General features: G+C 45.5%; 1 protein-coding gene across 1 annotated transcript in view; it reads right to left on the reverse strand.

The window, feature by feature from the left end:
* Positions 1-15,162, reverse strand: part of LOC146208188 (uncharacterized) — a 52,329-nt gene that overhangs the window by 23,276 nt on the left and 13,891 nt on the right. Inside the window, exon 5 of the mRNA XM_084591831.1 lies at positions 4,527-4,622. Within this exon, the coding sequence (XP_084447957.1) occupies positions 4,527-4,622 (96 nt within the window). The remainder of the gene's footprint in view (positions 1-4,526; positions 4,623-15,162) is intronic.

A 15,162-nucleotide genomic window follows, 5' to 3' on the forward strand; every position in this document is an offset into this window, starting at 1 on the left:
CGCGAAAAGCCTCTTTCAGTTCTACTTTTGATCTGTAGGAATGGTTGCAGCTCGCTTTACACTGCGCGGATTTAGTTAAGGAGCACACAACGTCCCTGGAGCGCTAATGGACGACCCCGGCCGTGGTAAAATGGCGCAGACGACTTTGTGGAAATGGGCTTTGCTTGGTTTGTTCTGCTTTCATTTGTAGTGTTCTTTCCTAAGGCGCAGATATCAATAAACCAAAGACCCAAAGACAGCATTAGGCCGGCCATAATGGCTGCACCGGCCATCAATGTTGCGTTCGGCGGGAGAGGTAGGGGGGAGGGGGGGGGGAACGTTTTCTACAACTGCAAGAATATAATGGAGGATGGAGAGGAAAGACTACACTCTTACCCATCTCTTCCTGGTCTCTCCCTCGAAAGGGAAGTCCCGATTGCTACCCATTTCATGAAGGAAATATGTTAGCGCGGGAGGATCGTCAGAACAACGTATTGAATGAGGAACGAATGGTCACGACAAACAGACTCCCATGACGAAATGCAGAAATTCAGTGTTGCGGATCTCCTCTAATAACACTTAGGAATAGCAAGGAAATAAATATTTTGCCGACAACCCCTAGATATCGTTCTTCGATCCCGATATGTCAGCAAATGTTTTCGCAGCAAAAGGTAAGGAAGAAAATTAAGAGAAACAATGAAAACAAGAACAAAAAATCACGCCGATGTTTGCATATTTGTAAGGCTTCTTTGGAAAGCTTGTAATTGACCTTTGCTTGTGCTTTCTTTGTTTTTGGTAGGCGAGCACAGGCGACAAAAAGTAATAATGAGGAGGCGAAGAGTGTGTGTTGGTGCAACGCATTCATTAAGCGTTGCATAATTAATCGGCGGCCGTTCGTTAGCCCTAATCTCGCGGGAGATTTTATGGCAAAAGCCAGCGCCTGAGGAAAAAACAAAAGAAAAGAAAGATTACAATACTAAAACAGTTAATACGGGCCGAGGCTGCTCTCGCGAAGCGCCGAGCAAACACTGTAAGCCCGTGAACGTTGGAAAAATAAATATGATTCGAAGGAAGAGGGTACAAACAAACGTGTTTGATTAGATAGCATGTTATAATGAGCCTGCGTGCGTAGTTGAATACTGCCGAGGAAATGACGAGAATAGACGATTTTCATATTCTTTTTATCTTTCATTTATCTGCCGTTTATTGCCGTTGGATTAACGTTCGAGCTGCTGCAGGGATCTAGAATGTGACGCTATCATAACATTCGGCACACGTTCGAGAAGTCGACGAACATAGAAAAAAACCTTACCTGGGTAAGTAATGGAAGCCCAAGATCGACGATGAAAATCCCGCTAACGACGAAAAAAGAGCACGTATACCCTTGCGGGTATCAGGTGATGGATTTTCCACATCGCTTGGCAGCGGGCCGTACTCGAAGGGAGTGAGAACACTCTACCTTTGCATTATATATATAATTAATTATAATGTTACTCGTACTAATTATATTCCCGCCTGAATAATGGCGACGCACGTCTCGGCGTGAGGTAACTCTTGACCTGGCGATGCTACGCCGTGAGCACGTGTTGCTTTCTACAGATACATGCCCCTGGAAACCGAGCAGCAAACAGTTTGATAGAGACATTTAAGACTGCTTAGATTTGGCAATGCCAAAGCGTGAACACAAGCACAAAGGCGACAGAAACCTCTTCACATTGCACCCTATCCTACTATCCATCGCGGGACATTTTTTACTTCATTACATGGCAAAACGTCTGAGGAAGACGGCCTCACGAGTAACCGATCGTAATTCTCCTTGTCTAGCGTGAGGTAATAGTAGCGATGATGACAGCGATTTTGCAGTCAGTAACAATGATGATAACTGTATTGATGTAGCGATGACAATAACGAGAAATTGAGCTGATATCATGACGATGAAGATGGTGGTGGTGAATGATGATGATGATGATGACGACGACGGTGGTTGTGATGGCTATAGTTATGACTGGGGTGGTGGTGGTAGTGGTGGTGGTGGTGGCGATGACAGTATGATGACAATAATAATAAATTTGGTGAAAAGAGTCCTATAGTGCGAAGAGAGGACAACCGATGGTCGCTTAGGGTAACAAACTGGATTCCAAGGGAAAGAAAGCGTAGCAGGGGCGGCAGAAAGTTAGTGAGGCGGATGAGACTAAGAAGTTTGTAGGGGTCAAGTGAATGCAGCTAGCATAAGACCGGGGTAATTGAAAAAACATGGGAGAGGCTTTCGCCCTGAAGTGGGTATAGTCCGGCTGCTTCTGCCGCTACTGATGATGATGAATGCTACTTTCGCCAATTCCGCTTTTAAGCAGACTTAAGCGCAGTCCTGTAATTGTTGCTTGGTATCGCTACGGCTCTCACTCGAAGGCTGCCAGAATTTAACAGGTTCAATGAAAGGTGCTACCAGAGGGGAGGACCGTAAAATACGCCACCATGAGTAAGCGGAGTAAACTTCCATAGTTTCCTCATTGAGCTCTTATGTGAATGTAAAAATAATTTACATTGATATCTTCAAATCCTACCTGTAGTGATGAATGCAAAATTCTATGGACACCTCGAACTGGCGCCTTGAAGGGATTAATAATAAATGACTGAAACGCAGCGAAGAAAGGCTCCCTAGGTGGAATAAATTTACATTCCATAGTGATGGAATGCAGACAAGTTTTATCAGGAACTTCGCTGGAGGAAAAGCGCCTCATTCCAATCTGGGAATGCTTTTTGACTGAATGAACCCGAACCCTGTCTGTATTTGGTATCTGAAAGTTTTAGTGTTTTTATTTCACTGCGGTGATGGTGCACTAGTTTTGGATATGGTATTTAATCTTCGCGAAATCGGGTAAACTACAAGCCATAAAAAATCACCTGCTCGAGAACAAGTTGGTGGGTAGTGCTGAGAAAGTGACCGCAGTCGTCTCCGTCTAGTCGCACAGGAAACAAAAATTGAAGCCTGCACAAGCATGAACGAACTCAAAGTCTGTTCTCATTCGATATTTACGTTGCTCTCGTGATTTATCGTTTGTGACTGCGGATTCAAAACCGCATCCGGCTCAGTGCTTAACTTGGATGAAGATACGCTCGACTCCGTCGATAGTCGAGACGCGGCCACGCCCCTTTCCCCCCGTCGTTCGCACCATTCGCGGGCTAAGATTAATGGTAGTGTGGTGGGCGCGAAAAAGGCGGACCGTTAAAACTCAACAGAGCATCGCGGCGCCTGCGTAATGGCAAGAAACCCCTCCCCAACCCCCTTTTCTGTATTGTACAACAGCAGCTGTTCTTGCTTCATCATGCGTATCATTTTAGTGGCGGATATATGTGGTGCTGTGTAAGTTGCCCAAGCCAGTATATTGAGAGACGCTCGAGAGAGTATGTGGGTCTCGGACGCGTGGGTTTTAATTTAGGGTCTTTTCAACTTTGCGTCTTTTCATGAAGCGTGCCCTGAAACGATGTTGCAGCTCACCGCCAATAACGCTATAGGGGATGAACGGGTGTACGGTCCATAGAATTTCTGAAAGCAAAAACCTCCTTGTTTTGCCTGATTTTATAATGCCATTGCGAATATACGCTGCTTGCAAAGTGCCTGTTCGCGCACTGGTGCATTACGTTTGTGTACTGGATGCTTGCACTCTACCTTCCAATAGTACCCCTGCTGAAACCGAAAGTTCCTTAATTTTCAAGCAACTGCGGCTTAGGCAGTATTTTGTATTTGAAGTGTAACCAATGTAGTTCATGCCCCCCCCCCCCCCCCCCCCCCCCCCCCCGTGCTACTTACAGGTCAACATTTCTTGTTAGGGTGTCTTTACTTAAGTGCCTTAATTGCGCGCATAATAATGAAAAGCACAAAAGCCTGCCTTGCCTTTCTAAATTTCATGCACCCACTGAATATATTTAGAGAAGCCTGCTTCAAATCGGTGATATAGTGCCATGGTGTATACCTGTCTTAACTGCCTAGCGTTTAGGCCTCCCTCCATTTATACGAATACAAAAATAAATGAATGATGTGTGTAGTTGCAGACAGGCATGCGAATTTTTTATTTATTATTATTCCCCTCCGGGTGGTGCAGTGGTAAGATGCCCGACTACTGTCCGGAGCTCCCGGATTCGAACCCGACCACGGCGGCAGCGTTTCGCGCTGGGAGCGAATTGTGCAAGTATATGCCGGTCTTACTGTTCAGAGAAGCACCGCCTTACTGTATGGGCAATCGTATTGTTCATTCTATCCTGCTAACCTCACTTACATAACATAAATAACATAGCTCTCTTCCTGGGAGCCGATCGTATGCACACTGAACAATAACGAAACGGGAATTACCCTCGCTGATTTCACAATGATACCAGCAGTGTGCAACGAACGTGCCGCCACTAAGTGCCTTGCTAGCCTGAAATTTCACACCTGTATTAAAGCTTTCACTCCGCGAATTTGATATAATTACTTCTCCAACGGATAAGGAGCGGAGAAGGGGATGCCATTCACGCAACGCGAGCCGCAATCGCAACAAACCACAGCCCACCTTTCTCGATGGCCGAGACGACGACCGGGTGGCTTCCGTGGATGCGGAACCCGAACTCTCCGTTGCTCTTCTCTATCCGCACGGTCTTGGTGGCCTCTAGATGGGAAAATAGAAAGAGAAAGAAAGAAAAGAACCCGCTGCATCCACAAGCTTCTCTCCACTTTGGGCGACGTGTGCACCACCAAGAGCTGTGTTCGTTGGCACGGGACCTCAGCATTTGGACTACCTCAACAACCCCCCCCCCCCCCCCCCCCCCCTTACGAACACACACACATTGTCTGAAAGAAAAGAAAAGAAGTCGTAGAAGTATTTTTAGTTAGCAACAGGTAGATTGAGAACACTTTTCCCGCTTTTTCTTCTCCCAAGACCGCCTACTCCAAAGCCCGCGTCAGTCCAAAATGCCCGTAATTTACACCCTCGACGACGCCCGCTTGGCTACTGACATGGCCATTGCGAAGCAGCCTGGGCAACGTCCTCAGCGCACAATGCCCGATAGCTACATAAAAGCATATGAAAGTAAAGAATATAAACGCCGTCTTTAGGTAGGAATGGTGTGGTGTTAGATGGTTTGTTATTGCTCGGCACGGCATGGAATCGTGACATTGACACTGGCGCTGACACTGCTACAACAGTTGAATGCAAGCCACAGGAACTCCACTGCGGATTACCGTAAAGCTGTTTGAGACTAATCCTGAGCTATGATGACCTGCGATATTCTCGACCGTCTGGTAACTTCTATGTCGTTTCGAAATTCCGGCTAGAGTTTCGACGTCGCCTCCCTATAACTCGAATTTAGAATTCGTGTCACGGCATACAAATTGACAGCAAAGCGCAATGCGATCCGCGATTTGCTGCCGTTACCCGCTACCGCTCGCTGCCAGCACGCATGCGTAGATTTATCTCGACGCGGCAGGCGTGGCTCCCCTGCAGCTTGAGACCATCTGCGGATTCGCAGTGACAATCCGAGTCGACAAATTACGCTAGGGGTTTGCAGATAGGGATATGTTAAAACTAGAAATTAAATTTCATTCTCACGCCACCAGTGCGCGCCGCCGGCTGCTTCGAGACGATCTGCATATGCGCAATGGCATTTCGCAGACGCGAATCACGGTAAAGAGATCGCAGATCGTGCTGTGCTTAATATCTCAATCAATTTTCATTCTTTTATCCAGTGTGCCTTCTCCTCTCCACAATAATTTTTTTCCATAACAAAAGAAACAGAAAAAAAAAAAAAAACAAGTCACTGCCGAAACTGCGTTGGGAGAAGGCACTAGCGCTGCGCCGACGTTTTCACTAACTACCTATCGCTGCCTACATATCAATAATTATCAATAAGCATAACTAGTTATCTTTATCATAAATTGTTATCACTAGTAATCAATATTATTTGATCTTTTTATTTTACTTATTACTACTTTACTACTTTTAATTATTACTATTAATTACCAATGACTCGGTATGAAATTGCAAGGTGATGACGTCATATTCAGCGACACATTTTGATGACAGATTTGGCAGATAGCCCAGTAGAGCTTTCGCGTTAACAAAACAAAAAGCGGTGCCGTCATAATAAGCTCTTTGTTCACAACTGCATAGGGTGGCGTAAGACGACAGCTACGAAACAAATAGGAGGGCACGCGCACGTGTGTCGGGCTCTCTCTTTTAACGGCCGCGATATTCAATCCTGTGTTTTTGCTCGGCTCACTCTCAGGCCTCGACAGAGGCAAGCGTATCGGTTAACACGTCATCGCGCCCCGTGAGCGATTGTTCCGAGAGCCGCTCCGGCAAAGTGCCGAAACGGGAGAAGCGCACGGCAAGGGGAGGTGTATGGAGCGGAGCGAAATGCGTTTCCGGCGGAGCCGTAATCTAGTTTCAGACCGCGCGTTCGATTCCTACGCGCCTCTTTGTCTCGGATAGGAAAAGGGTGACCCTACGCGCGTGCACTGACTCGCTAAAAGCATGCAGCGCCGTGCAAACCGAACGCAGCCTCAGTCAGCCGGTCGCTACTTAACGAAACCCGTAGAACTGGTCGTTCGCAAAAATTCCAAGGACGATTATTATAATCCCTAATGCGAAATTTGATCGTAGCTATTTGAGCGTTTTTTCAGAACTACCGAGGCAAATAATTTGAGAGAGGCTTGTATTTATGTATGTGCAGTTACAAACCACTCGCTATTTTTCTCAAGAGCCAAATAGAATTTGGGAGAAGAATAATTTTCTTTGGCTCGCGACTCCCATGATCTGTGGCTCATGACTCGTGACTCTCTTTCTCTCGGCGACGCGGCGCAAAAGCTGTGCTCTAATAGCGAAAATTAATAGGACTCAGTCGCAAGTCTGTCAGTCGCTATTTCCTGAGACGAGGCCGCACATACACTCAGCCTCTAAATCGATGGAATCTAACGATTCTTTTCTTCAGCACTTCTTCCGTCTCAGGTGTGACGCCAAAATCGACAGCTATCAGTAATGAGGCAAACCAATGTACTTCGAAAATAATATTTACAAAAGGCTGCTGCGTTATTAGTTGACAGGCACTCCGTCATCGAGTCACGAGACTAATAGAAAGTGCGAGCGGGTTATGTTCCAACAGAGCCTGTAGCACTGGTCAGTTACTGTAAACAAAGATAAGTTTTCGTAACTATTTTCCTCCCCTTGTCTGCTCGACAGCTTGAATGGGGCCTCGTTTTTGGTAGTCTTTACGTGCTTACACAGCTGCTGTTCTCACCGTTTGATCAAGGGCTTCCTGGAGCCCATCGTAAAACAGGATGATTTAAGCCCACCGCTGTGAACGATGATGGAAGCGACGAACAATATTTATGTTAGGCTAAATGCAATAAATATCCACGAACGTAATAAGATTTGATAGCCGCAGTAACTCATTATGTACAGCACCGTACGCAACTTACGAAGGCCATCGGATGGGTATTCCACTGGTGGCTTATGCTGCTTCTATACTTTTCAGTCAGTGACTTTTCAGCTATTGAATGAATACCCTATAATAATTTCTCTTTAAGCAACACAACCCAATAAAAATTAGGGGAGATCAATTCCACTGACGCGCAGGAAATTTGATAACGTTTCTCGCTTTTTTTTTTCACCAGTCTATTCAGATACCATAGCAATTATGATTCCATTGTGTTTCAGTCACCATTATATTCCATTTATGAAGCTATTGTTGTTCCATTTCTGTGCATAAATGATTTTTTTTAATCGTTTTTTTTTCTGGGTCATGCTTAGTCACATTCATTTTTGCTGAGTTATTCCTAATGATTTTCGTTTTCGCTGACTCATCGATTCACCGTACTTCCTCTCCCCTACAAGTGCATATGAGACATCCTCTCTCTCGACCTTCTACCTGCAATACTTGGCAGGTAATTGGCTGCAATGAGTGGCACTTAGACAGACGCCGTACGGTTTTTGCATTCGCGGCGTTTATAACGCTATCGCATTAAGAACCTAAACATTCTCTGCACACTCCTCGGTTTCCTTGATTCTTGGCTTCCTTAATGCGTGCAAATGAGAACTAAGTCAGTCAAGAGGCAAACGCGATATCTTTTTACAAGCACTGACTGCTAACTTAGTAGTTAAAGCATTGAAATTCACGTATAAGGTACACGATTTTTCAGTCAATCGTGTAACCCCACAGGGCTCTTCGCGTGCGTCTACCAAAGCCTCGTGTCTCAACGAAGATCATGGTGCTGGAGATCGCGGTATAGCTACCGCAAGCGAAGTTGCCAGCCAGTTGCGATTGGCCATCTTAGTACACGTGCACTGATTCCCTCAAAGTATGCAGCATATACAGAAAGCTCCAGCGGCTTTGGCAGCTTATCACGGCTATGTACAAAACTTTCCGATCGTATGCATAAGAAGCTCATGTAGGAGGAGGAGGAGGAGGAGAAAAGGAGGGCGGAAGGCAGGGATGTTAATTGTCTGTCGTGGGGTTAATCGTAATATCCGAAGGTGATGTACAATGATCCACCTACCAATCACAGTTCACGTCGATAGTGGGCATAATTCACGATTGGCTGACAACTGTCAATGTATACCTTCTCCACCATTGCGTGGTTTTTTGCGAGGCCTGGAATTGGCAGAATCAATGCCGAATGAATATCGGGAGAAACGCATGTAATGGGCGGTGGCCCACTGTCTCGCCTACGAAGCAGCGGATGAAACCAACCAGAAGAGCACGAGAGGCAAACGTCGCTGTCTCATAAGCAAAAGCGACGTGTCTGCCACCGGCTGCTCGATCTTGACTTCGGGGTGCTCACAGAGCAGGCGCGGAGCAGCACCGGCACCTCGATAATTCTTGCTGACAGCTTCAACGTTGTCATCTGCGCGCGACGCGTATGGGGCGGCCAACAAATTAGATTGGTCGCCGCGGCCTAAATCGATGACGAGTACGAAGCGGCGAGTTCTGGTCCCGTCGCCTCTTCTTTACTACCGCTAGTTTCTTCTTTGCGCGACTTTGCTCTTCATGCCGCTGCCGTTGTTCGTAGATCGTTCGTTGCCCAACAGCCCCTTCTTTCTCCGCGTTCCTCTTCCTCTCTCCCACCCGACCCGTACTTGCCGCCTCGAGTCACTGAGAGCCGATGCGACGCACGTCGAATGTATCGAGCGTAATGAGCGGCCCCCGCGTAATGGGTACATCCAAGGCTTGTCCGGTGATCACTCGTTGTCCCCGAAGCTCACCTTTCTTTTTCATTTTTCTTTAGTTCGGTGAGGAACCGACATTCGGCGGTTTTGTATTAGGAGTTATTTAACAAGGCAGCTTGTGACTGGCTGACGGAGGATGCGTGAAAATATTTTCAAGGGCCCAGTTTCAAAATGTAAAAGACTAAAATATAACTATAACTAACGTGCCCGTTTCAAAGCTGTTCTCGGCCTTGAATGGCCTTATTTTGTGCCCGCCTAAGCAACACAGCGTGTCAATCGCCGTGCCTATTCGCCTCAAGGTTCGTGAATAAGCAGCCGTAAACTGCCAAGTTGATAGCAGCATGAATTATCTCAGAGCATTATTTGCCTAAAGCGCCGCAAAAATGTCGCTCTAAAGGCCGCTGTACGGTCACTATTTGGGCGCTGCGCCCGTCCGCTCGAAGACGCATCCGCCAGGTCCTAACAATGGGGCGGACGGAGGCATGCGTCCTCCGCCCGGCTGCCGCACAGAGTTCGTCAACTTCAACTTTTGTCGCATGCGTTCTGGAGGCGCATCGCAAGCTCCTCCTACTTTTTCAAAGATGGCCGCCGACCGAGCGTAGGCGAAGCAAGGCCTAGGCGGACGGTGCCTGTCGATGAAAGATAGACTTCATGTCGCTATTGCTCGTTTATTACTATTATTCAAAGCGACTTGGAAGTTTGCCTTGCCATGTGCACAAGCATCGAGTGACAGTTCTCCCAGTTGAGTTGGCCTGCACCGAGTTGACGAGTGGCCGACAAACCTACGGAAGATGTACTACTGCTACACAGTTGCGGTGCCTCGACGTTTATTTGGAGCTTTGTGATTGCTGCAGGATTTTCACGGACAGCATCAAGAAGCAGCTCCCCGCAGTGAATTAATTCCCTGTGCGCGTATACAGTTTCATAGCAGCGACAATTAGTGCGAGTGTAGCGAAAGTGATACGTTCGGAACGACTGCTGTTTTGCCAAGTTGGTGAAATCGCCTGCAAGTACATCTGTTACGAGTGAAAAGCTCACTGCGCACGCTTTGTTTTCTGAATGTTGATATGAATTTTGAGCTGTGCTAGTCGCATTCATTCGTCTGCGTGCAGCGATCGCGAGCAATCACTGATATCAATCGTGTTTCGTGTATGTGCTGTGCTTCTGAACTGCCGTGGGTGTGAAGTGCCCTTTCTGAAAACTGTGTTTTACGTGCGCGAAACGATTTTGGCTGCACGGAGAAGCGTCGGGAAGCCGGCACCAATCTGCTGCTTGATGCTTCGTGAAGTATGTTTGCGATGGTTGCTTGTTATCGTTGCTTCGTGTGATGTCTTGACAGATGTGTTTATTGGGATTAATCGTTGTACTCCGAATGCTCTCATTACAACCGTGCGCGAACGGCATTGTTGTTAGTGTTCTTGGCCTCTTTATATATAGGTATGAGTTGTGGGCACACAACCACGGCGGGCTTGTAACCAAGTTTTAGTGCCGAGAAAAAAAAAAAACACACAACGCATTCTTGTTCTGTGAATGGAATGATTACCGTAGAAATGGCTGAGAAAGCTAAGAAGGTGTGTAAGATTTTTTAGGACAAGTGTAATAGATTGGGCAGTGTTATATGGTACAGGAAGAAAAGTACAGACACAATCTGAAATGAAATGCCATCTTATGTGTTATTCAGTTTCCCCATTGGAGAAGTATAAGGTTAGAAGGATGGAAGTTTTCTGCACATTGTGCAGGACAGTCCTCATGATATTCTCATAAAAAAAAAAAAACTCGCACTGTGAGCCATAATAATAAAGAGTAACAGTACCTGCAAGCAAGATCTCAGTAGAAAACCACCTGCATGAAAGTGTATAAGGCTCCATGGATTCAGCTTTATCATGCGGCTCACAGAGCATAGTGTGAACCTTGGGGTGCAAATACATGGCACAAGGCAAATGTTTACATCTGGCATGCCTCAAGCTGCATGCAGTAACACTTTATGAGAGTGATGAATGCTGGTACTCAAGTATGAATCAAGGAGCAAAAATTTTAGGGATATTCATAGCAGAAGTTAATGAGTAGAAGGTATGTAACACGGTCACACAAACACTTTCGATCCTCATTGAACTCGATCTGCATTCAACTCGTGCAATCGTGCCCGAGCCTGCTTGGATCGAAGCTGTTTCTGAGCGCTGTTGAGTTTTGAAGCACATCCGAGAGCGGGCGTCGCCACCCTCGATGTCACCTAACGCACACGAAGGAAGCTTCTCAGTGGTCATTCAAAACGGCCGTGCAGCACCGGATGCTTCAATGCTTCCTGAAAACCTCAATGAGGATCACAAGTGTTCGCGTCGCAGAGGTGTAAGAAGGAGCAGGTAATTTCAGACTGAGTTTGCTAAGAAATGGGCTGATACCACAGTTCTTTCAAGTGCATTACAATGAAAAACCAAAGGTATATGCAGAAAATAGCATCTCATAAGCTTTTGTACTCTCAAGACAGGCAGTTTGCACATGTAAGCACTTCAGACGTCACGTGAAATCCTGTGAACAGCTGACCAGCGGCATTGTTTTGCAATATACATTTCCCTCATTGTCTTATTAACAGCCAAAAAAAAAAAAAATGCTTTTGATAATGGCAATAACATGCACCTATTATTTACTGCAGATTTCTTGCTCTCATTGATTCATTTTTTTAAATTTCTACTTTTTAATTATTTCGTGGTTGAAATTGCCTGCAAGTATTTGATTCATTTGAAAAGCTCTTGCATTCTGAATGCTGAAATAAAGTTCGATCTGTGCAGGTTTGTTCTTCCCCCTGTAGTGACCATGCATGCACGGCTTTTTCCCTGCAACGTGTCCATCATAAATATTGATGGTGGCTCGTGTGTACTGTGCCTGAAAACAGCCTTGGGTGCGTTGTGACCTTTCTGGAAACTAATTTGTATTAATGAAATGATCTCCACTGTCTGCTTTCTGATGTGACTACAGAAGCATCGGCACCACTTAGTGGCTTGATTCTTCATGAAGTATAATTCTTGCAATTATAGCTAGATTATAGCAAGCCTGTCTTGTCTGTGCCATGTCTTGTTCTGATTAATCGTTATGTTGTGGGTGCTGGGTATCATGATGGTGTGCCGACAAAACTGTTAATTTCCTTGCCTCTCTGAAGAGGGTACATATCTATGATGGGTACCGAGGGTTTGGTGCTGAGCCAAAAACAAGAGGAGAAATTCATGTCCCAATAGAGCACATACCGTGTAATCAACTTCTGTCGTTCTATCCTTAGCTCAACAGATCAAGATGCCACCAAATGAATGGCTAAGAAAGATGGTAAGGCCCATTATAAGACTAATGAATTGGGCAATATTATGGTGCAGAATGAAAAAAAAAATGTACAATCTGAAAGGAATTTTCAACTTGGCTAAACATTCTTCCAGTTGCAATGATACAACAATATACAGGTACTTGCACACTTTAACAACGGCAAGGCCCTTGATCACACTGAGGGGAAGACGAATTCAAATAACAAGTTGCAACTGAGCAAGATGAATTTTCAAACAAGTTTCCTTGAGACTAAACCGTGAAGGTTCGATAGTGTCAACCCTCTACAGCATGATAATTCGGATAGAATCCCGTCGCACAACCACATTACCTTGCATTGCCTTGCGCTGCATAAAGTGATTCTTCTTGAGAATGTTAAATGCTGCTGCTTAGTGTAACAAGAAAATGGAAATTACTTGGCAAGAACCAAATGTTGAGGAGAACCAAAATAGGGAGGATAAACATTTATTTTCTGGCTTCAAAGACCACTATGCTGGTAACAGATGCGTGATGCTACAACTGGGGATATGCATATAATAGCTTAAGTTTGCTGCTACAGACAGGCAACATTCATTTTTTGTTCATGGTATAGCATGCAGAAATCTGGATAAAATATCCTTTGCTTTGTTGAATTTCCTGGCTTCAACCAGAGCAGTGCAGCATTACTATCAGGCAACACAAACAGCTTGAAATTTCAAAAAAGTCCTGTTACACACACCTAAAATCACTGGAGTGCTTGTAAGTACTCCACAGATATGGTTGTCAAGTGAAAATTCATGCAGTTGCGTCAGCATGTACCTAGTTAGCAATCTCGGACTGACCGAAGGCTTAGTGCGCTTCACGACTCTGGAACACAGCACCTTACAGCATGTTATGTGTCCTCTCAGAGCAATGTACTTCTCTTTCCCTGTTGAGCTCAGTGGCTATTTTTATAATGTCCCCCTAAATGAAGCTGTCACTATATACACCCATTGCAAGGACCCCTTTGTATGGATAATTCCACAGAGCCTGTCTCCACATGCAACACTGCAAAAGTGTGAAGAAGTGAGACTACAGTACAAGGCTGCACGCTTGAAGAAAACACGATTGTAATGAATGAGCAAGAGTAGTGCTTTGCCAACTTATCTATTTATTCAATTTGTCGGGGTGGCGCAGTGGTTACGGCTCTCGACTACTGTTCCCAAAGACGCGGGGTCGAATCCCGGCCTCGGCGGCAGCTTTTCGATGGAGGCGAAAAGCAAGGCGCCTGTGTGCTGTGCAATGTCAGTGCACGTTAAAGAACCCCAAGGGGTCAAAATTTCTGGAGTCCTCCACTACGGCGTCTCTTATAGCCTGAGTTGCTTTGAGACGTTAAACCCCACAAACCAACCAACCAACCAACCAACCAATTTGTGATAGAAAAGAACCCAGCTATATAGTCATCCACACTGCTCAAAGGCAAAACAGCATTGTCTGCTAGTCTACAAGGTGCGATCATCACTCTTATATGTTGTGCATACCACTGTGTATCACTGCTGCATTGCAACAGCACCCCCCCCCCCCCCCTCTCGTCTACTTGGCGACTACGCATTTCCCAAGTGTGAAACTGCATGGACTAGTTTCTATCCAGCTTTAAGGGGAACAAAGTGGAAACAAAAAGCACAAAAACAAGGCGCACAAGAAGCAGTAGTGCTGGCCAATGTTATTCGACGCAGCCCAAAGGCCTGGAGAGTGAATGAAGGGAAATGACAATGGCAGAGAAGGAAATGAACACACTACAGCGCAGGTAGGAATGCATCCACAAAGCTTCACAGGAATTTGTGCATGATCCTGGAAACATCTAAAAAGTAACACTGAAACACAGACAAAAAAAAATATCAGGAGTGCATTAGAAACCTACACGCATCTAACACGGGACAGGATGACGTATCATGCAGCATGAGCTCTTCAGGCGTGCAGAATCTGGTGGGGCGATCTAAACTAAGGGCTATTGAACCAGGCAAAGACTAGAACCTTCCAGTGGCAGTGAAGTGAGGGCGCCGTTACGCATTCAAGTAATAGTAACCCAGCATAACATGATCAATAAAACTGCACAAGAACACGATCACAGGAAAAGAAGAGGGACTGAAAGGCGCTCTTTCTTTCCATCTTCTTTTCCTGTGATCATGTTCTTGCGCTGCTCAAATGGTCAGTGTGAACCAACGAGCATTACAGCAAGTACTACAAGCATAAAATGGTCAGCACATGTAGCATCCTAGTGGCATGTTTCCATTGCAAGGCAGATGCTGTTTGAGTTACTAAATGGCACATATGGATGAGTTGCAAATGGCTATTACATATGCATGCATCCTCTGATAGGTATGTAAAGCCTCACTGGTCCATACATTTACATTCAATGCTTTTGTAGAGACAGACTCCCTGACGAAAGATCCTGCAGCGGTTGACCAAAGCATGAAATGTGTTTTTTATGGTACACCTGCTGCTTGGTGATATTGTAAAATGACCCAGAAGCCTCCATATGTGCCTGTAAATACACAAAATTCAGTGAGATGAGCAATCCAAAACCGAAAGCTACATTAGATGGGTTTTTAAGCATAGATAGCATTGAGGAAAAAAAACACTGCCAGTTTCAGTTGATTAAGGAAATAAGTAAGTATACAAAATTCAACCATAATTTCAAACGGTTCGATGGTAGGCATAG

The sequence above is a fragment of the Amblyomma maculatum genome, chromosome 1 (genome assembly GCF_055883805.1).
Source record: "Amblyomma maculatum isolate TAMU_Amacu chromosome 1, ASM5588380v1, whole genome shotgun sequence".
NCBI lineage: Eukaryota > Metazoa > Arthropoda > Arachnida > Ixodida > Ixodidae > Amblyomma > Amblyomma maculatum.